The sequence below is a fragment of the Chionomys nivalis genome, chromosome X (assembly GCF_950005125.1).
Source record: "Chionomys nivalis chromosome X, mChiNiv1.1, whole genome shotgun sequence".
NCBI classification, from domain to species: Eukaryota; Metazoa; Chordata; class Mammalia; order Rodentia; family Cricetidae; genus Chionomys; species Chionomys nivalis.
The window spans coordinates 52,985,955-53,008,305 of NC_080112.1; the positions used below are offsets into that span (position 1 = coordinate 52,985,955).

A 22,351-nucleotide genomic window follows, 5' to 3' on the forward strand; every position below is an offset into this window, starting at 1 on the left:
TGGGCCTGCTTGTTTTTTTTTTTTTTTTCCTGTCCCATCCCCCAGCTGTTTAGTCCCAAACGAAATCACATATAGGTCTATAAATTATAAAGCTGATTGGCCCATTAGCTCTAGCCTCTCATTGGCTAACTCTCACATCTTGATTAACCCATTCTTCTGATCTATGTGAGCCATGTGTCACAGTACCTTTTTTCAGTGGGGCAGATCACATCCTGCTGCTTCAGAGGTGATCTGGGCAGGAGTGGGAAGAATCAACTTCCTCCTTCCCAGAATTCTCCTGTTCTCATTACATTATTTCTACTTTCTGTCTGGTTTCCCCGCCTATATTTCCTGCCTGGTCAATCAACGTTTATTTATAACATGATTGACAAAATACAGACAATTATCCAGCACCCCCAGTTTCTCATGATTAGAAATGCTAGGGTGGTTACACATATACTTGTTTGGCCAAACATTTTAAGATGTCATTTATAACCATATTGTTTTAGTTAGTCTCTCATATACATTTTAATGCATAAGACATAAATAATAACCAAAATAAAATTATGGTGGTATCCTAGTAAAGGGGATGATAAGTAATAAATGCCTGTAAAGTAGATATTCAGATAAATGTGTGGTTAGCTAGAGATATAAACTATAAGCAGACTGCCATTAAGAAATTGTTTTAAAAGGATAGAATGAGTGTACTGTGTCATTATATATAGAAGCTATCATTAGAATAATTACCATGGGAAATTTTCAGAGGCATTGAAAACTTGGAAGAATATATACTTGAGATAGTAGGAAGTTTTCAAGCCCAAATGAGCCCTGTCTTGTGTTCCTGGAGAATAGTGACTACATGTTTGTTTATGTAAAATATGATAATTACTGTAATACCTTTTATAAGTGTAAAGTTAAAAATAAGAACATCAACAGAAACCAACAGAGTAGGTTTCCCCATCAAAATGTAAATTCATGATTTAGTGTATTCACTACAGTGTACACACCTCATCATTTCTAAAATAACCTTCCTCCACTACTACCTATGAGGAATTGATCTGAATACATTTCTCACATTGTCTATGACTACAATGTATTAAAATGTCTGGCAGAAATGAGGAGAGAACAGGAGACACAAATGAACCCACGTGTACGAGTTTATTAAGAAGATTATGTGCACGAGCTTGGTCAAAACACTGTGGACAGAAGGGGAAGAAGAGAGAGCATGGGAATGGCACGTTTAGCTTTTAAAGGCTCCCCAGCACATGTGCACAAGGGGGAAAGACATGCCCATGTCAGATGCTGATGAGGGACAATGCTATGCCCTGCGCCTGCATATGGGGGCTTCTGCGTCAGATGCTGGTGACATAGATGGGGGGCGACCCACACATGTGCACAGGTGGTTTATGCGCCTGCTTCAGAACCCGGAAGTGCAGCCTTACAAGTGGCTAAAGGAATTACAATGTAAATTTTTTATAAGAAGAAATTAATATGTTTTACCTAACCTACCATAATAATGAAAGCATAGCAGCCTTTAACTATTTAGTAACCAGGTAATAGTACATCTGTTTACTAGAAATTATAAAACTTAGTTCTTAATATTTCTGGACTTGCCTACTCATATAGTGTACTCAAAAAGTTAACACTTGCAGAAATTATTGTTTCAGTAGTTCTCCTTATGCTAATCATTTTCTGCTGCATCACAAGACTCCTTGCTGTCACCTAAGCAGTTCCAATTTTGGTTTTCTTATGTTTCCAAAAGTATATACAATTGTAATCTAGGTCAAAATATAACATTGTGAATATAATCTTACTTTTTCCTCACCTTAATATCAATGTAAGGAGCTTATACATTGAAACTTGAGGGAAAATCAAACAAACAAAACCCTAAGTATAATTTATTATGAAAGCAGGAATGATATTTTTTTCTATATCATTTTTATCTTTCATACCTAGAACAATGGTCACCTGCTATATTTGTAAAGAATATATTTTGTCCACTAGTTTACAGAAGTTTTTTTTAAAGAGTTGAAATCTAGTCCATGTCTATTCATTTCTAAATGAACTATGTCTTCCCAAACCTGGTATTTTCATATTCCAAAAGGCATTTAATAGTATTATCTGTGACAATTCTACAATAATGTCTGGATTCTAAGAGGAATACAATAAACACTCATGATTGATATGTTACAAATTGATTTTATGAAATGCTAGTTTCACTCATGTACAACAAACAGTACCTACATTATAAGTAATCATTTCTGTCAAGCAGATAAATTCTTTGGCACAAGTTACCTCAGTATCGGTATTTTAATGTTGAAATGAGAACCGAAATACAAACATAAAAATCCATATGTGGGCCGGGCGGTGGTGGCGCACGCCTTTAATCCCAGCACTCGGGAGGCAGAGACAGGCGGATCTCTGTGAGTTCGAGACCAGCCTGGTCTACAAGAGCTAGTTCCAGGACAGGCTCCAAAACCACAGAGAAACCCTGTCTCAAAAAACCAAAAAAAAAAAAAAAAAAAAAAAAAAAATCCATATGTGAAAATGAATATTCATTGATAGTTATTTTTTCAATAGTTGTTTTTAGCATGTCTATTCTTTCTGTTGATTTGATGTCCAAAGCACATATCCAAAAATAAAAATGATTGGAAATAAGGACATTACTGCTTCTAGGTATGGTTGAGAGGATTTTATTTTAAATATGAGGGAGACCACATCCAGAGGCATTTGGAAAAGTCCAGGCTGAAAATGGCCAACAGAACAGACTGCATTATGAAAGGAAAAAAGGGGGGCAGCAAGAGAAGAGAAGAGTGGAGGAGCAAAAGAAGACCAAAAGGGTGAAGAGAATCAAGTGAGGACTAAAAAACAAGAGACCATGATGGCTGAAGTTATATAGGAAAGAGAAGTTTGGGAAAAGGAAAGCAACCTTAGGGGCCGGGGAGGTTTAGGGTAGAGAGTAGGTGTGGGAAGTGTGGAAGAGCCAGGACTCTGTAATTGATCCTGGCTGAGAGTATAGTGACCAGTGTCTGATCTGATTATTTTAATAGGCACCACAGTTAATCATTTGTCTGGATAACTTTGAGACTTAACAAAAACAGAACTCAAGGATCAGAAGTTGACTAGGATCTGATAGTATGAAGAAAAGATCACTATAAGGAATTGTGATGTATCACATAGTCAGAAAAGACTTTTTGAGAACACCTAGGAATGAAAAATCTGTTGTCTGATAGAGATAGCTTCCTTACATAGAACACTTCTATACTTGTTTATACTTAATTTTATTTGATTCTACTTGTGAATTTACCCTGATTTATTATTGCTATTCCTCAGTGATTTTGTTTTAACATTGATTTTGGTTATTAAAACATTGGCTTCTTTTAAAAATGACTTTTCCTCTTTTTATCAGTTTTGTGTATTTTTATTTTATACTTTAGAACACATTATGAGAAGGGTTCATTAAGTTTAATGAGGTATCAAAAATCTTTATATCTCCAAAAGACTGATAATACTGCTGTAGTAAAATATTAGAACCATAGTTGTTTAGTTTTCTAAAAACCAGTATTTATTTTTAAATGAGTCTTAAATTGTCTATCATTAGCTAATACATGCTTAAATTAATGAACATACAATATTAAATACATACAATATTAAATTAAAAATCTGAAGACTTAGTTTTTAAATATATATAATTTTGATTAATAAATCAATCACAGTTGTTTAATAATAAACATCCTATATACCCAGTAATGAAACTACAATAAAAAATATGGAAGGATTTCATCATTCATAAATATATGGGTGTAGATTTATGGCCTTACAAATCTTTGCATAGGAACCAAACTCACACTCCTTTCACAAGTTGAAGTCTTAATGCTACACATGGTGCTTTACTCGAAGCTTAATGTTAATTTTTCCTACAGGCTACTCAGAAAGAGATTGAGAAGCAGAAGGCTCACTTGAAGAGTGTCACAGAAATAGGAGAGGCATTGAAAGCGGTGTTGGGCAAGAAGGAAACCTTGGTGGAAGATAAACTGAGTCTTCTAAATAGTAACTGGATAGCTGTCACCTCTAGAGCAGAAGAATGGCTAAACCTTTTGTTGGTAAGAAAAGTGGCAGAAGCTTTTCCACTCCTCTTTGTCAACAAGGAAACAAGCAAAGCAAAATAAAAATAAGAAAATAAGAATTCAGGAACGATGTCTCTGTTTTAAAATTCAACTACACTTTATATATGCTGATATATCACACCATAATTCTAAGATATTTTACAATACTTAATACTAATTTCTGTTTTTGAATGTGACTTTAAGGCAATTTAAATACTGCATTCTTTTCTTTCTACAAATTAGAACAAATGTTCTAAGAATTTTGTCTAACCAATAATATCGCATGTTTCTGTACAATTCAGGAATACCAGAAACACATGGAAACCTTTGATCAGAATGTCCAATACATCACAAAGTGGATCATTCGCACAGATGAGCTTTTGGATGAATCTGAAAAGAGGAAACCACAACAAAAGGAAGACATTCTTAAGGTAGTAAAGAGAATATTATGAGAAGTTTTCCAGCTGCACAAGTTATAACAATCATGTTCAAACACAAAATACCAAAGACTAGACTTTTTTTTTTTTGGTAAATCTAGCCATCTCTATTTCTTTCTTTTCTGTGTCACTTCTTTCTTTTGATCATCCACCATTCGTTCCTATTTTGCTCCTTCGATTTCTTCCTATTTTCCTTCTTTTATTGGAATGACTGACATTGTAAAGTTCTAAAATCTAGATAGTTGTCCAAGTTCATATCTGACCTCTCTATACTCAATCTCAGCTCACAAAGAATTATGAGGGTTTATTTTTCTGTCATATTTAAATTCATTTTTATTATAATGTCAGTATTCTTGTGTCCATTCATATAGCCCACAATAAATACTCATTTTTATCTGATAGTAACAAATTCTCATCTTAGAATAGATTCAGTATCTCTTGTCTAAAAAACACTAAGTTCAGAGTGTTCCAAACTCTGATCTTTTTAAAATATTTCCATTCTTTCACAGTAGAATATATTATAACCTTCAACATTGTTTCATTTACAAAATTATTTTAAAATATTACAGAAGATTAACTTTTAGATAAATGGATACTAATTTATGAAGTATAAATTAATTTTTGTTTGTTCTTGGACCAATCATTAAGACACCACAGTGTGCATATGCATATATTATAGAAAAAAATCATAAAGAAATTTTTAAAGCATTTTGGATAAGGAATATTGGACATGATATTGCCTATTATCATCAGCTTATATAAACCACATTTTTAATATCATGCATATATAAAGAAAAGTAACATTTTAAAATAGGTTATCTAATTTTTAAATTTATTATCCAGGCATACTATGTTTTATGTTACAAGATCAAATTAAACTTTGCTTTAAAACATGATTTCTGTAACAAGATATATAAATTGGAACTATAGCTTCTTGATACTTTATCTTTATTTGATGTTATTTTATTTATTTCTCAATCAAATTAAAAGAGTCAGATCTCATTTAAATTAATAATTTAGTATATTTTTGGTTGAAATTTTAAACAATACACGATAATTATTACGGCTTAAAAATTCAGCTATTATTATCATTTCTGTCTTTTCTTTAGTTCAGTTACTAGTTTTTAAAAGAGGATCTTCTTAAATTACATAAGCTAGTCACATGAATGCATTATGTAGCATACATTATCTTTTCATTTGCAAACTTCTTGTCAGTCTTCAAGAGTGTTGAGTTCTTAGCTGAACACCACCATAATCAGCTCTTATTTTTTTGTGTTTGTGTCATGTAATTTCTTTTTCTATTAAAATACTAAAGACATTCTAGGATATCTCATAAACATTAACCTCACTATATGGATTATGTCTTTGAATGGATTTGTGTTATACTCTATAATTTTAATTGGTAATTGATTATAATCAAGGGTATCATGTAAATGTAAAATTCATGCAAATATTTTAATATTATCTAAACTGGATATTCGACATATGGGCTTTTGGCTGTTGGTTTATGTGCATCATGTCTCCTTTTATAAGCAATGCAGAATATTTATGTACTAGGGAATCAATCTTTTCCTTGATATTGAAGAAAATAAAGAAGATCTGAGATGCATCAGAGAAGAATATAAAATTGTGCTTCCAGTATTTTCCCTCTGGAGCACATAATTCACTGGTGCCATAACTATTAATTTCAGTAAGGATAAAAGGAAATAAGACTAAGTGCATAATAATACACTTGTTCCCAGACAATAACTAGAAGCCAGGACATTTTTCCTTGTCTTTCCTTAGAGGAAGTAGACAGATTAAAGAGACATATATGAAACTTCAAAATACTGTCCTAGTAATTTTAAGCTCGCACACAGTTTCATTCCACTTCACTCTTATTGAAATTTGTTCTGTTCTTCCCACTCTGTTCTTCTGCATATACGCATAGTTTTTCCTTGTGATGTCTTCTCCATTTTTTCCTCTGCCCCACCCCTCCATCTCTTTCTCTTTCTCTCTCTATTCCTCTGTGTCTGCTCCAGTTTTGATTACTAACTTAAAGCCCTGTTTCTTACTCATGGAATATAGCGTTTAAAGGCCGAAATGAACGACATCCGTCCAAAGGTGGACTCCACACGTGACCAAGCAGCAAACTTGATGGCAAACCGAGGTGACCACTGCAGGAAAGTAGTAGAGCCGCAAATCTCTGAGCTCAACCGTCGATTTGCAGCCATTTCTCACAGAATTAAGACTGGAAAGGTAGGAAGATCTACTCCAAGGTGGAAACTTGTGCTAAATGATCTCTTGAGAAGGTTGCGCAATACACTGAAGGGATCAAGAAATCCCCACAACAAGGTTTTCAAAAGGAGTAAGAAGGCCAAAATATGCTTAAGGAAAATTTATCGCTGACTATCATGGAGTTAAATCTCTCTTCCTTTCTCTATATCTTTCTTTCTGTCACACTTTTTCCTGCCACAGCTATGCTAGAACTGCACCCTGCAATGGTTTACATTTGTATTTTCAGGGATCACCTACAACAAAGTAACAGAGCATGCAGCAGGCCAAAAAATAAAAAGCACAAAAGACATCTATCTAAACTGAGCACTACTGAAATATTTTCCTAAGTATAATATTGCTCATGTGTAATGCATATCAAATATCCACCATGAGGCCTTGTACCTCTGCATGATCTAGGTTATTTGTACCTCTTTACTTGTTATGCACATTTGTATATATAATTTTCTCAAGCAAATTGCAAGCACTGTGACAAAATCCATTTGATTATGATGAAATGCTCAAGCCATGAAAACAACTGAATGTGAAACTTAAATTCAATATTTCTGTAGTTTTGTGTGCCTAGTTATCCTTATTCTATTTAATGAAGAACTGGAGAGTATGGTACTTTTGCATGATAATTTTCATGTTTATATGACATGTAATGGATATAAAAACTTTTTAAGTAGTTTGCCAAAATATGTATATACTGGATTATAGCATTTTAATGTTTTGGTGAAGATTTGAAATGCAAGGATTTATCTGAAAATGTATCCAATGTAATCTGATACATTTTTCAATATAATATGGAACACATGCAAATATAAAATATGTATGAAAGAAGCACATATTTATAAATATAGTTAAGTCATGGAATAAATTTAACCAAAAAATATATGTTGATTAAACAATTCAAGGCTTTCCTTATTTCTCTTAATTACTAACAATAACTAGATACAGTATTGATATTATGTTAGGGTTCTGAAAGGACAATTATAGTTTATCATCCTAGTAAATCTAAACCTGCAGAGATGAAGTATATCTGATTGATGATTTGCCTATTTATTTGTTTTGTGGAAAGATTGGAGAAAGTGTTAAAAACTATTTTCATCAATATGGTCATCGACTCTCTCTCTCTATATATATATATTATAATTGCTAAATTTTCTAAGGCACTGCAATGTCAGAATATATATGTATATATTTAAGCATGATTCAAAATATATAAAATGTAGCATCAAAAATTATAAATAATTTGTACCATCAATTATCCTCAAACATCATTTACCCAAAATATACAGTGCACAATTTGAAAAATATCAAACAGGCTCTTAATTTTCTTTTGTTTGTATACTTTTTAAAGATTGAACTCTGCTACTTAAATAACAGTTGTCATTACTGCTGTTTATATCCATGGTGTAGTCAACAAAAGTAACAAAAGAACTAATATTTTAATCCTATTGTGTTAACAGGTTACTCAGTTTTCTGTTGTCCGCATCAAGAATATACAATTTTAATAAACTCTTAAGTTATAGGATAATCAAAAGAATGTATGGATGTACTTTTAGGTAAATTATGTAATGAGATTGTGACTCCCAGAAACTACATTGAAAAAGCAAAGAGCTCATCCTCCACAATACGCTTAATACCTTTATCTAAGTGAGCTTCTTAACCAAGATTTCAATGTCATTTTTTTCTATATTTTGCCTGAATTTGTGAGAAATAATTTACAAAACATGGATCAAGCAGGACATCCAAATTTCATATTTTATTCTTCTTTCCAAATAAAGCTTAAATTATTTCAAATCAATAGTTTGACATACATATTGACAAAGCAATGATTTTTTTTTATTGCATAGAGTATTCTTGTTTTCCCTTAATTACAAAAAATACTAAATATAAAAATTGATACTGTTCTGGAGAGATAATTAAGTTTATCATGATAAAACTAAAAAAAACAGAGATAAAATATGTCTGATTATTTGTCTGCTTATTGTGCCGAGAAATGATATTGAGCTTCCATTTTGCTGGAAATTGTGCAGATGCAAGGGTGTATAAATTTGCTTAAATATATCACCTTATAAACACAAAATCAAACAAATTGGAATCATAAAAATATGCTAAATACTAAAACTTGTTCAAGAAAAATTTCAAACACTATTGAGGTAATTCTACGAGGAAACAATGTTAACATTGCCAACAGTCTGGAGTTAGACAATATCCATGTCTAAGTTTTTGTATAAGGTAGTTACATTTACAGTTATTTTTTCAATAAAGGTTTATTTATTTGCATAAAATACTCCACAATGTAGAATAGCACATAACAAAAATATATTTCACGGTAAATATTAAATTGAAAAAGATCTTTATAGAAAACATAGTCTTCAAAATGATAGACTTTTAGCACAATGAGATTTAAATTGCTTTTACCATTCTGAAATATAACGAAGTTCAAATATCCACGAAGATTCTTGGAACAGCAGTGCATTCTTTGGTTGCAAAAGAAAAACAAAAAATAGATTTGCATTTGTCTTTTTAAAAATAATCATAAACTCATCTCATCAGGTAACATTTCTGGAAATTTGATATATAAGAAAATGAACACAGTTTAAAGGTATAGACTTTAATATTATGTACATAAGTGTTCAGGGTCTCATTTTACTTCTAGCTCATGTGTAGTACTGCACAATTTTGTCTCTCTGCAAAAAAGAAAATTATCCTGATCTTCAAAAATAATCATTCAAAATTAAATATATAAATTATAAAATAGTGGAGTTGCTAGATCATGTGGGATTATACACTTTAATTGTTTTTCTTTCTATGATTGATCTCAAATAGTATAAATTACAGCTGTAGACTATGTTGTTAAAATTTTCACATTAGGTCATTCCCAAAACCTATAACTTTTGAGTTGGACACGTCAGTATTTTTGTCTTGATAAATTGCATCTTTAAGATACTTGATGACTTAGGTATGATTTTGCTTAAAGAGTAGGAGTTTGATAGTGTCAGTACGATCTTGGATGTCAAAACCAAATTACTTGCATGTTTAAGATTATGGCTGCTTCTCTAGGTAGATTTTCTCATAAACAAGTGTAACTTGAAACAAAATATTTGATGATGAATGAAATGTGTAAGCCATTTGGTATTGAAGTATATTAGGAACTCACTATAAAGATTAATTTTAGACTAGCCATTTAGCAGTCGCAAAATATTATCATGAGAAGTCACTGTTTACTCGTCTATGCTCTGTTGAGTCATTACTAGTGAAAGGCATACTTCTATATTTCTGACACAAACTGTCATCATAAGAAATTCTAAAAGTCAAAACAGTGAGCCTTTGGATTCTTAGTTTTTAGTGGATCCGGGCAGAGCAGCATGAGGAGTATTTTTAAGTTGAAACTCCTCAATTGCTTTGGTAAAAAGGTAAATATATATGAATTATATAATTTGGCATATTCCCATTTAAATCTCAGGACGTCCCTGAAATATTCAAATTACAGAGATGATGCCAGTCTCCCTTTAACTTCAGTATCATCATGTGGATAAATGATGTAAGAAGCATATATTTAGAAAAATTGTTTTAAAAGTTTGAAATGCTGAAAAGGAATGCATATCAATAACTTATTTTTTAAGATTATATTGAGTCATTGCTTAGTTCTTATATTTTGAGAACTAAGATAAAAACTGATAAGCAAAGGAAAAAAAGAACAATTTATTTTTCTTCCTGGTTTCTGCTAGAATGGACTGGAATTAAGATGACATGTTTTTGCAAGTTTTTTTTGGCAAAAACTAGTCTAAAGGGTAGTCAATTAAACTTAAAATACTAGGAAGTTTTACCTCACCAAATACAACACTTAAAATACCTAAAATGCTGCCTCTTTCTGTTTATTTAAATTGACCAAATATCCAGGATGTTGAGAACCTGTAATATTCCTTATAGTTCTAATGGAGTAGACTATAATTATAAAGTTAAATCATGGATCCTTTAAGAATCCCTGGCAAATTTGAAATGAATAGTGAAACTGTTGCTTAACTTTCTTTGCTTTAGAGTATCTGAGTTGAATGACAAGGTGGATGTCAATGGGATGCTATTAGGAACAGAATGTGCCCTGAAACAGGTGGATAGGAAAGAGATTTGAAAGACAAAAGGAAGTTACTTTTTAATGCTACTTTTTAGGAAATCACTATTTCTCTTCGTTCTCTTAGAAGCCATATCTGAAGGAAGGGGAATTAGCATTTGAGGAAATGGTTGTTGGTGGGTCTTAAGAAACTAGTGAAGATAAAATTGAGAATAAAGGAGCTGTCTAGATAAATTCTCATTAGCCATATACCAGTCCCAGAACAAAATGTTTTGTCCTATTGTTAGCTCAGATGTGATAGATTTATGTAACTTTCAATTACATTCAGGATACATTCATGAATAACGGTTTGAGAGTCATTTTTATGGTAAGTGAATTTAGCAGTCATTCCAAAACCTTTGAGGAGATAAGAATTTTTGGATAAGTCAAAAAAAATTCCCTCCAGCGGTAGAGAGTAAATTAAGATTCCTTATAAGATAGAGGGTATGGGGTACGAACCTTAATTGTGGATGATAAAACTGAATAGGTTGATTAGACAAAGTACAAAGAAGTCATGACAATAAGACTAATAGCTTGTGCTTAATTTAGCATGCAATGAGGACTTTGTAATCATTCTGTCTCATGCATTGTTGAAAGAATAGAGCCCTGGTATGTGAGGAGAGCAAAACTGAAAAGTGTCTAGAATTAGGGAAACCAGACAGGAAGGCATCACAATAGTCTGGATGAGGACTTTGAATAATGGAATATTTATGGGAATATGAAGACGTTTTAATCAAGAGAGAACTCTCCAATATTTGTATGAATTTGGGTGATTATAAAACATAGATTACAAAAGTTTCACACCAAGAGACACTTGTTCAATGAAAATAGGGAGAAGCCTGAAAATTTATAGTACTAACAAGTTTCAGGGTGATTTTAATGGAACTGACCTACGAGAGCCTACCTCCAGACCTACCTAGTTAGAGGTATTTGGAAATAGTTCAGAGATTTTTGTCGTTGAGAGTCATGAAGATAGGAACTCAATGATTAATTAGTATTCCAAACTGATTGGTTAAGAAAGTCTGTGCTTGAAATTCAGTAATTAAATATGCTCAAGATATATTTCCCAAGATTCAATGTTTTTAAGAGTTTTAACTATAATCTATAAAGCTCTTTCCTATGAACATAGGCAGTTATTTCATTTTATTGAAAAATACTGCAAAACTATGCATATGACTTCTACATATCTAAAATATTGTATTCTTGAAAGTACTGGACAATTTACATATTGGCCCTGAAATAGATGACAAACAATTTTTAAAAAGTTGAGCTTTTTGTCCCTTTTTCTTCAGTTATTCACTAAGACATATATGCCATAGGATATATTTATGGAATATTCTTTAAATTACAGTATGGGCCATGGAACTCACAACCAAAATTTATCTAGAAGTTTCTATGTATTTATTGTTATATTATAATGAGATTTGGACAATCTAACATCATATGTTTAAATATTTATTGTTTTATTGCTATAATAATTATGTGTGTCCACTTTTTTGACATTCAGTCACCATCGGCAGATATAAATCTAATCTTTCTGCAGATCAGAGACTTTTAGATAACTATGGTGAGTTTTGAGATAACCAATGACACATGTGACACGTTTTCTATATAAGGTAGAATATACCACACACACACAAAATAAAAACACATGACTTCTTTAACACATAGTTTTGTGGGGAGGGGGGAGTAATGGGTATACATTATACTGATACTTTGTATCTCTTAAATACCAAAGTGAAATAAAAAATACAGCTTATATGACCTAAAATGTCAAATTAAGATTTTGTAGACTTAGTAATTTTAACTATAACATAACTTCTGTTGTCAGTTTTGTAATATGAATATACTTATCTTTCCCCCAATCTAAAATCTGTTTCTAATCGTCTTCTTACATAGCACCTTTTCTGACAGAAAAAAATAGCTAAAATGCTTAATTTGGGACAGTTATCCATGTTATATAAATATATACTGATTTGATTTTCTACAAAGAAAAGAAAACGTTTGTAGATGAAAATTATGGATAAAAGTTGCAGATATTGTGCTTATATAAGATCCATAATTCATATTTTAATGATAATAACAGATTCATTTTCAAACTATATAATTACACATGCTATTTAAATTTAACTGAAATGAATAAGAATCGAACTACTCTATAGAGTTTCTATTCAAATAACATTATTTTACATTTATATTTGACTACACAGCCAGCAGATTAAAATATATTTAAATCTTGATATTCTCTTATAATTATTCTAAATATTTTGAACACTGATATGGAGTTGAATATAGTGAACGGTGTATTTTGATACAACTCCTTCAGTTTTATTAGCATGGTATTTATTGTAATTAAAGCTATTTGATGATTACTGATAGAGATAACATAAAAACAAAAATAATTTTCCCAATTAGTGTAAGTTCATTGAAAAATAGTCATTCTTTGGACAATAAACTATTAGATAATTATATGAGGATATAAAAGACACTCTGTATTCCCAAATTTCTCACAGTTAGACGTTCTTCTTAGAAATTTTTAGATCTCACTTGTTTTGCTTAGAACACTGTTTTTTCTGATTCCCAACATAGTGTCTTACTTCTGTTTGTCAGAAAAATCATCATGATTGATCTGTGATATATTAGTTTGACTATATCCAATTTTATTTTACATGGTAACTTTGGTGCATTTTGTTTTAAAATCACAAAGACCTAAAGAGAATGTCTGAGTGGATAAAATGTAGAAAGTTGAAAGTGCAGTTTTCCAAAATGTTGTCATTCTAAATTTAATCTATCTAGCCCCATCAAATTCTCCAGTATAATTTCGAGTTGCATCCTTCCTGTTCCATTTGTTACTACTGAACCCTCAAATCATGAAAAGGAGAAATACTTTTAGGAACACTTAACATGAAGTTAGCCAATGATTCTTGATCTATCAATGTCTTCCACAACCAGTATTTATATAATTCTCAAGTGGGTAACCCAGAAGTTTATTTTATCAACTTAAAAATCAATAGAAAGGTATTGGGTAATCCTCTTATTGAACTGCAAAATGTAGCCATACTTTCACCAATAAAACATTTAAAATAAATTGGTACCTGGCACATAAATTACCTTCCCTATTACCAAACCATTCCTAATAGTAAATGATAATACTTTGAACCACTGCATAATTTGTTTCGACTTTTTCATAAGTTTTCTCATAGTTTAAATTTAAATTTAAAAAGTCAGTAGGCCCAAAAATTATAGATTTCTTACTCTTTCTTCTTACACAGATAAAGATTTCTAAAAAAAAATTGTTTATATTTGTACGTTTTATTTATACACAGGAATATTTGAAATTACTGTCCATATCATGTCATTAGTCTCTTCTCTGTTGGAAAATGTTAGTTGTCCTTGAATTAACTTTACTCTTTCAATTGTCATTAGCTAGTTTTTCCTCATTCCCTGCTTAGTCGTTGTAATGATAAAAACGATTTCAAACCTGCAACATGAGAAACATGTTGATTGAGCTTAAGGTATTTTAAACCAAACCGTAGCATATGGATAATTAATTTTCAGTTTAAATTCCACTTTGTGTTCCCATCTAGTGTTTTTATTTTGATGACTGAGATTCCATAGTCAAGATTAACAGATGTTTACAATGCTATCTGTGTAAACATGTGCATTGTTATGTGATTGTATATGTACAGGCTGAAGTAATATTTAACCAAAAAAGCTAATATTTTATTATCAATAAAGTATGACTAAAGGATTATAAAGTCTTCCAAAATCTAGTGAATCAGTTTGTAATTTATTTTAATTTTGTTCAGTTTTTTTTATTCTTTGTTGGTTTGTGATATAAGTGACCATTAATGCCAAAGCTTCAGTAGAGCCTTAAGTCTTGATAATCCTTCAATTTTTCAACAAATCACAATTAATAGTTGTTAAGCAATTTAAAAGAATATTAAAATATCAAGGAAAACAACGTGTTGTCCTTCTCAGTTTCTCTGTCTCTTCTTTCTTTGTGTCCATTTATCTGTTTATTAAAGTTTTCTATGTTCTATCTTCTATGTATTTTTGTGTAACTGCACGGTCATGCTAAAGTTCTTAATATATAAAGGTAAGTAAAAGATTAAATTGTGCAACTAATAATTGATATATGCTTCACTAATGTCATTATAACTTCATTTGTATTATTTTCTGTATATTCTAAAACTTACCTTGTGTTCATTGCCTAATATAATGTGACATAATTATGATTCTAATTTTGATGTGGTCACAAATTTTCTTTAATTAAATAAAAGTATTTTATTTGACAATTAAGATGATTTTCAATCCTTGCCTTCAACTAGCATAGAGAATGTTCATAATTCAATTTTGAAAAGCAAGAATTATAAACTTAATACATTAAACTGAACTTTAATTATTTATGAGTTTATTTACTCATGCATTTTGCTTGTTGTTTTATGAGGCAGGGCTTAATCATGGAGGTCTGACTGATTCCCAACTCCAATTCTTCTAGATCAGCCTCCAATGTACCCAAATTGCAGATGTGCATCACCACACCAAGGTCTAAGTGAGCTTTGAAACAACAGGCACTTCCATATCATCCATTTCCTCTGATAATTGCATAATAATTCAAAATAATATACAATGAAAACATGGCATTGAAAACTTTCACTGGTTAGCAAGAATGTCTTTCTCATTAGAATATGAAACCATGCAATGCTGGTGAACTAGGGAATTATTAAGGACAGCAATTAGGTTTTACCAGTTTTTCATATATAGAATAGTAATCACATATATATTAAGTAACTGATATTTTTCCTGCAAATAGTTGAAATAATTAGGTTGATTATTTTCATCAATTTAATTGTGACAGTGATCATGATAAATCAATGTGCAAGATGTCTCAAAATTTTGTAATGTATATAATAACCATCCTGTCATATAAAAGCATCAGGTCATATTTGCTATGCAAAATGCAGACTAAGGTATTGGTAATTTCAAAAACTGAAAAAATCTGTTTGGGAAAAGCATATCACTGATTAGATAATGCTGTCTTCAGATGAAAGAGATAGTAAAAAGTGGTTTAAAATAATAAATAACTGATAGAGAATCTTGAAATTCCATACAAAACCCACTTAAAATTTCTTACACACAAAGGAATACCTAGAAAATTTCTCTTAAAAAATGATTTAAAATTTAAGACGCATGTGAATGAGACTGATGTTTTATGACTAATGTATATGTCACCCAATAAAATTTTTGAATATTCATATTTTGAATACTTTTGATAAGATGGTATTCCATATAGACCTTTCTAGTTAATAATGAATACTAAATCCTATCAATTGTCCTGGATAAAAGAAAATAAATCTACACTTGTAACAAAAGTCTATCAATTAATCAAAAATTGCCTAAACTAAATTAAGATGTGGTATAAATATAAAATATGTGTACATTTTGAATATTTGTTTTTAAATAGAGAGTGTAAAAGATAATTTTTATTTTTGTTATTTAGAAGATAAAATTTTGGACTTATTTATAATAAGCTGATTTTTGTTTTCATTTCAACAATTAGATCATCTTAAATGGCATTTATGACTTTCATTATATGTCTATCGAGATACACTACTAATAATATTTTGCTTGAACTTAGAGAATAGATTTCATCATGAGGTATTATATTTTAAGGCAATACTTATTTCAAAGAATATTTTAAATGTATGAGATAATGCATCACTATTTAGCATCTGCTTATTTATTTCCAGCAATAAAATCTTGCTACTTCTAATAAAAGTTGAAAAAGTCCCAATCAGAAACATGTCTTTATGTTAGCCAAATTTTAGTCTGTAAATACTTTCTACCTATCCATTTAAAGTATTTATTTTAAAGAACACTTGTAGTTTCTAATCTCTAATTTAAATAATAGTCTTTTATCAAATGTAGAATGATTTTATATCAAGAAATCTGGACCCTGTGCATTTTACTAAATACAGAACAAAACAAAATAAAATACCCCAGTTTTTAAGTTTCTATTCTTTGTGTGAATTTGTATTCATTTTTTCAACAGTATTTCTGAAAGTCTTTTTACATCAGTACTTTGGTTAGCAACTTTCTATTGTTTTCATTTGGGTTTTATTCTTTTATATATATAATAATATGCTCCTCATATCTTTTATCTATATTTTACATGTGAATTGCAGAACATCAGTCACATCATTTGAATTTTCTGTTTAGAATTTGTGCATATTCGTAAATAAACTACTGAGGGTAGAGTATTTGTCTACCACATAAAATACTCTGTGTTTGATCTCAAACACTGTTTTATGTATCCATATCTTGCAAGACTCCTTGCAACATTCATTTAGGTATGACATTATAATGTTATAGTCACGTTTACTTACTTTTCTAGAAAAAATATATTGGAGTACATATTCTATAGCAGAAATGTCTATAGTTAAAATGAAACAAAGCTATTTTAATAGTTAATAGATCTTGTCTCACTGATTCTGAAGATATTTCTCTAAATAGGTCCTAATAAAAATACTTCATAAAACAAAATAGATGTACATTAGCCTCTTCATTGAGAATATTTTCTATAATACAGGCTAATAGATCAAGTTTTCTTTACAGTTTGATAAAGTTTACCAAATTGTTATCAAATTTTTCCATACTAACATTAGAAGTAAATTAATTTATTTTTCTATAATTATTTGGAAAAATAAAAACATGAAACCAAGAAGTATTTTTCTTACAGAAACATTTCCAAAATAGTAACATCAGGCAATGGCTACAATTTAGCATTTGAGACAAGATATATTGAGCATTAATTTGTGTCACACAGGTGCACAGGAATTTGGGAGACAATGATAATAGATGTTTACTGACCATTTATTTTACATCAGATAAACTTTTAACACACTCACTCCTCAAAACATTTGTATTAAGTAGTTGTTGTTTCCCCCCCACTGTTACTAATAAAATATCCCATGCTCTAGAAAAGATAAAAGCAAATGTTGGCTAAGATTACTCAGCTAGTGTGTAAAGCCCAATATCGATATAAAATATGTCCATTATTAGAAGATGAGGGACATTATAAGTATCTTGAGAAACAATAATACAGAGGGACCAAATGGTCTACAAAGCAATCCTATATCAGGAAGATGTAAATAAAGCCTAGAATATTCCTCAAGAAAAGATTAAGAGATGAGTTACAGAAGGAGCCCGTGCATTCATTTTCCGGGTGCTCACACACAAACAATTACACAAAACTATATTAATTATAACACTGTTGGGTCCATAGCTTAGGTGTCTTTTCCAGCTAGCTCTTGTATCTTAACCCATTTCTATTAATCTGTCTATTGCAACAAGGTTGTGACCTACTGGTAAGGTTCTGTCATTCTGGAGTTGTTTTCCTTAGGCAGCTACATGGCATCTCTCTGACTCTGCCCACTCTCTCTCTTTATTTCTGTTCATATTTCCCACCTGGCTTCACTCTGCTAAACCATTGACCAGAACAGCTTTATTCATTAGCCAATATAACAGCACATATACTGGAGGACTTCACACATCATCTCCCCTTTTCTGTCCAGTTAAAAAGAACAGTTTTAACTTTAACATAGAAAAATAACATATGCAAAACAATTATTATGCAAGAATTATAGTTACAATATTTAGTCCATTTACATTTGGCAAATTAAGGAAAATCAATAACTTGACTAACACACTGGAGCCTATTTCTTGTTTGTTTTTAGTAGTTGTGTAAGGTTCTTGGGCAGAAAAAAAAAGCACAATTGCATTAGTGTTTAGTCAGGGGCATATTGACTTGCGTACATTGCACTGGATGGAACTGGTTGGTAAGGAAGGGAATTGGACACCTTTTTGGAGATCTTTGTTACTACTGGGACTACAAAGAAAGTGTACCTTAGGCAATTGATTTATATTTGATATTTATTAGATCCAAAGATAGGCAAGATCTGACAATGTATCTAAGAATATGATTTGTCTTTTGAGAATGGTTGTCTGCGAATAGAAATGTGGTCTTAACAAAATAAGGTAAAATGATGTCCTATATACTTTGAGGAAAAGATAATAAGCTTAAGTAAAAAACTGATTAGCTCTTGAAAAATTAGAACTGAAATGCAAAAGTAAAATTCATACCTAAATGTGACAATTTGAAAGGCATTGGACTTTGAAAAACAATTAATTCGATATGGAAGATGAAAGAAGGGCCAGAGAAACCACATACTGAACCCTTGAAATTGCTCTGTTTGAGTTTGTGGACAGGTGATAAGCTAGCAAAGAAGCAGGTGAAGAAAAAATGTAAATCTGACCACAAATAGACTCATTATTTTGATATCTAGTTAGTGAAAGGGTTGATTTAAACATTCATTTTCTATCCATAAAGTCATGTTGAACAATATGTTGTTCTCACTGAGTATCAGCAAAAGTGAAAAATAATTTAAATTACCACCAGACTGGATTACATATACATTTGCAGCCTATAGTCATGTGAACTGAGGTGGTATTATGATAATTGAAAGCTTTTAGTTTCTATCCTTCCAAAACTTATGGCATTTCAAATGACAAAACATAATTAAAATTAGAAGAAATACTATTATAATCAGTTATTTTAAAAGGGCCCTTTAGGGCCGGGCGATGGTGGTGCACGCCTTTAATCCCAGCACTCGGGAGGAAGAGGCAGGCGGATATCTGTGAGTTTGAGACCAGCCTGGTCTACAGAGCTAGTTCCTGGACAGGCTCCAAAGCCACAGAGAAACCCTGTCTCGAAAAATCAACCAACCAACCAAACAAACAAACAAAAAGGGCCCTTTAAACCCTTCATGGGACGGGGAGAAGAACATTGAAGATGTGTCATTATTAACATTTCATGTTACAGTGATGCTGTTATGAATAGCAATAATTTATTTAGTGTCCAACTAGTAACTAACATAAAATAATCAGTTTTTCCTTGAGGTCTAATACAAATTTTTGCTCAGAACATTTTATCTAAAAATGATAATATAATTTAATAATATCATCTAAAAGTGATAATATCATACTATTACTGGAAATATGGCTTGGAAAGAACAGAAAGGAACCAAACCTCATAAAATTAACCTAAACTTGGGAATAAAATGCATGGGTGTTTTTTTATTTCCATAACATGAAATAATTATGGAAGAAAACCATATTTTCTCTGCTATCTGTTAACTTTTAAAATTGTTTAGGTGAAAAATAATTTCTAGTGTTATAATTATAAAAGATTTAAATACAACATAATGTTTAAAAGTACGAAAGAAGTACACTTTATTAACAGAACTTGAATGATTGCCTGTTTTTCTGGATATTTTATTTTCAATGTCTTTTCATGCATTTTCAAGTGTTTTGTGTAGGAAATCAAAGGATTATGAAAAATGTTGAGACCATGATCACTATCAGTTTCAGATTTAAATACGTTGTGAAGTATGTGAAATATTTGGGTTTTAGTCATAAGGATATATTTGTGTTACCTAAGCAAACGTTCCTGGTGCAAGTTTATGTTGATTTATGAGGATATGCCAGGAATTTATACCATCCTAAATATAGCATTTGAAATATTTAAACAGATTGTCACATCCTTTTTCTAAAAATTTTTCCCAAGGTTACTGTTATTGATTAATGTGGCAATTTTGAACAGACATTTATTTAACTTTATACTAACAGAATGCCTAAAATAAGGTAAAATTTAACTTTAAAGTAATAGAAATTAGCACAGACAAATATGTGTAAATTAACTGTCTTGCTATTCTGCAATGATAAATCACATTATCTTGCATGTATGTTCAGCTCTGATGACAAGTATTTCTCCATATATGCATTCTCAGATACTTTCCCAGTTGTATTTCAAAACCTTCATAAACTTTAATATGGAAACATAATGCATGACATTATTTTAGCAATAGGGGGCTGAATAAATGTGTTTCATTTGGTTTATGTTTCTAATAAAAAGTAATCTTGATTTAAATTAGCACTATCTTTTTTTTTTAGGCCTCCATTCCTTTGAAGGAATTGGAGCAGTTTAACTCAGATATACAAAAATTGCTTGAACCACTGGAGGCTGAAATTCAGCAGGGGGTGAATCTGAAAGAGGAAGACTTCAATAAAGATATGGTAAATTGGTTATGATGAAAGTGTGAATGAACTGGGAATGAAAATGAGTAAATATTTGGAAAGAAATATTATAACTTATGTCTCCAACTGAATTCTCAGAATACCAACATTCACATAGTATTATTATAAATAATTTTATTAAATGAAAAGTATTTCTTTTGACATGCTATTATACTTGCCAAATTACCATCTTATGAACATATGGGAACACTTTCAACTTCTAATAAATAGTTCAATTGTATTTTGGCTCGCTTTTTCATTTTCAAATTCAGAAGGCAAAATGTAAAAAGAAATAGGAGTCATTCAGGATGTAAACTAAAATATAATAGAAATTATAGTCTTATATATACCTGATGCTTTTCATAATAGAAAGGACAGTTGTGTGAAATGTAAAATTGTCTATCAAAGTTTCTAACAAAGTGGTTTTTACCAAAGATTTAAGAAAATGCTGAATATATATATATATATATATATATATATATATATATCTTATTCAATGGGAGTAAAACATATGTACATGTGGCCTTTACATTCGTACAACAAGAACATATTCCTCCAATCCTTGTTAATTTCAAAATATCTTTTATATTTTTCACTGGCTTGACTATTTCTGCGTCACATCACTATTCACTGAGTATATTTATGCTGCATTCACTTTACTTTTTCACAAGTTCTTTCCCCCTTTTCCGCTACCATTACCACTGTAGCATACTTAACCTTTATAGGGGTCACAATAGAGATTTTCATATATGTGTCAATGCTAGAGTTATATTAGACTATGATTAAAAACAGCATTGGAGGAAATATATGATTTTTAGATGCTAGATAATATAGAGCAATTGGAGAAATATTTCTGCCCAGTACTCTTAGCCTTTCTCATAGTAATTCTAACTTTTGGGAGCTATCCTAATCAGTACTCCTTATGTAAGAAGTTTAGAGGTCTTCACCTCTCAACTCATGGAAAGAAAGACAGGAAGAAATTTCCCAAAATTCTGAGATCCAGCTACCTCTACTTCATGTCAAAGAAGAAATTCCAGGGTGGAGATGTCAAAGAAAGTTGTTACTTCTCAGTCTCAGTAACAACCTGCCATAGAATACTCACTTAGGGAAACAAATTAGTTTTGTTTACTTCTAATGACAACTGTACAAAATAATCCCATTTCCTTTAAACACATTCGATAAGTCCGCTGTTGTATTTCAAAATTTAAACATGTCATAGATTTACACATATTACATTTATTAGAATACATAATAATATAAATGTATACATAAATGTGTCTTTGGAAGTTTGTGTGTCATTGACATACCTGCATACCATT

The 22,351-nt window shown here is 30.8% G+C and overlaps 1 protein-coding gene across 2 annotated transcripts in view; it reads left to right on the forward strand.

The window, feature by feature from the left end:
* The window catches only part of Dmd (dystrophin), a 2,258,623-nt gene that overhangs the window by 982,834 nt on the left and 1,253,438 nt on the right, over positions 1-22,351 (forward strand). For both annotated transcript variants that reach the window (XM_057760244.1, XM_057760245.1), the window contains 4 exons: positions 3,903-4,082; positions 4,388-4,516; positions 6,590-6,760; positions 20,910-21,032. In XM_057760244.1, coding sequence (XP_057616227.1) covers positions 3,903-4,082; positions 4,388-4,516; positions 6,590-6,760; positions 20,910-21,032 — 603 coding nt within the window. The remainder of the gene's footprint in view (positions 1-3,902; positions 4,083-4,387; positions 4,517-6,589; positions 6,761-20,909; positions 21,033-22,351) is intronic.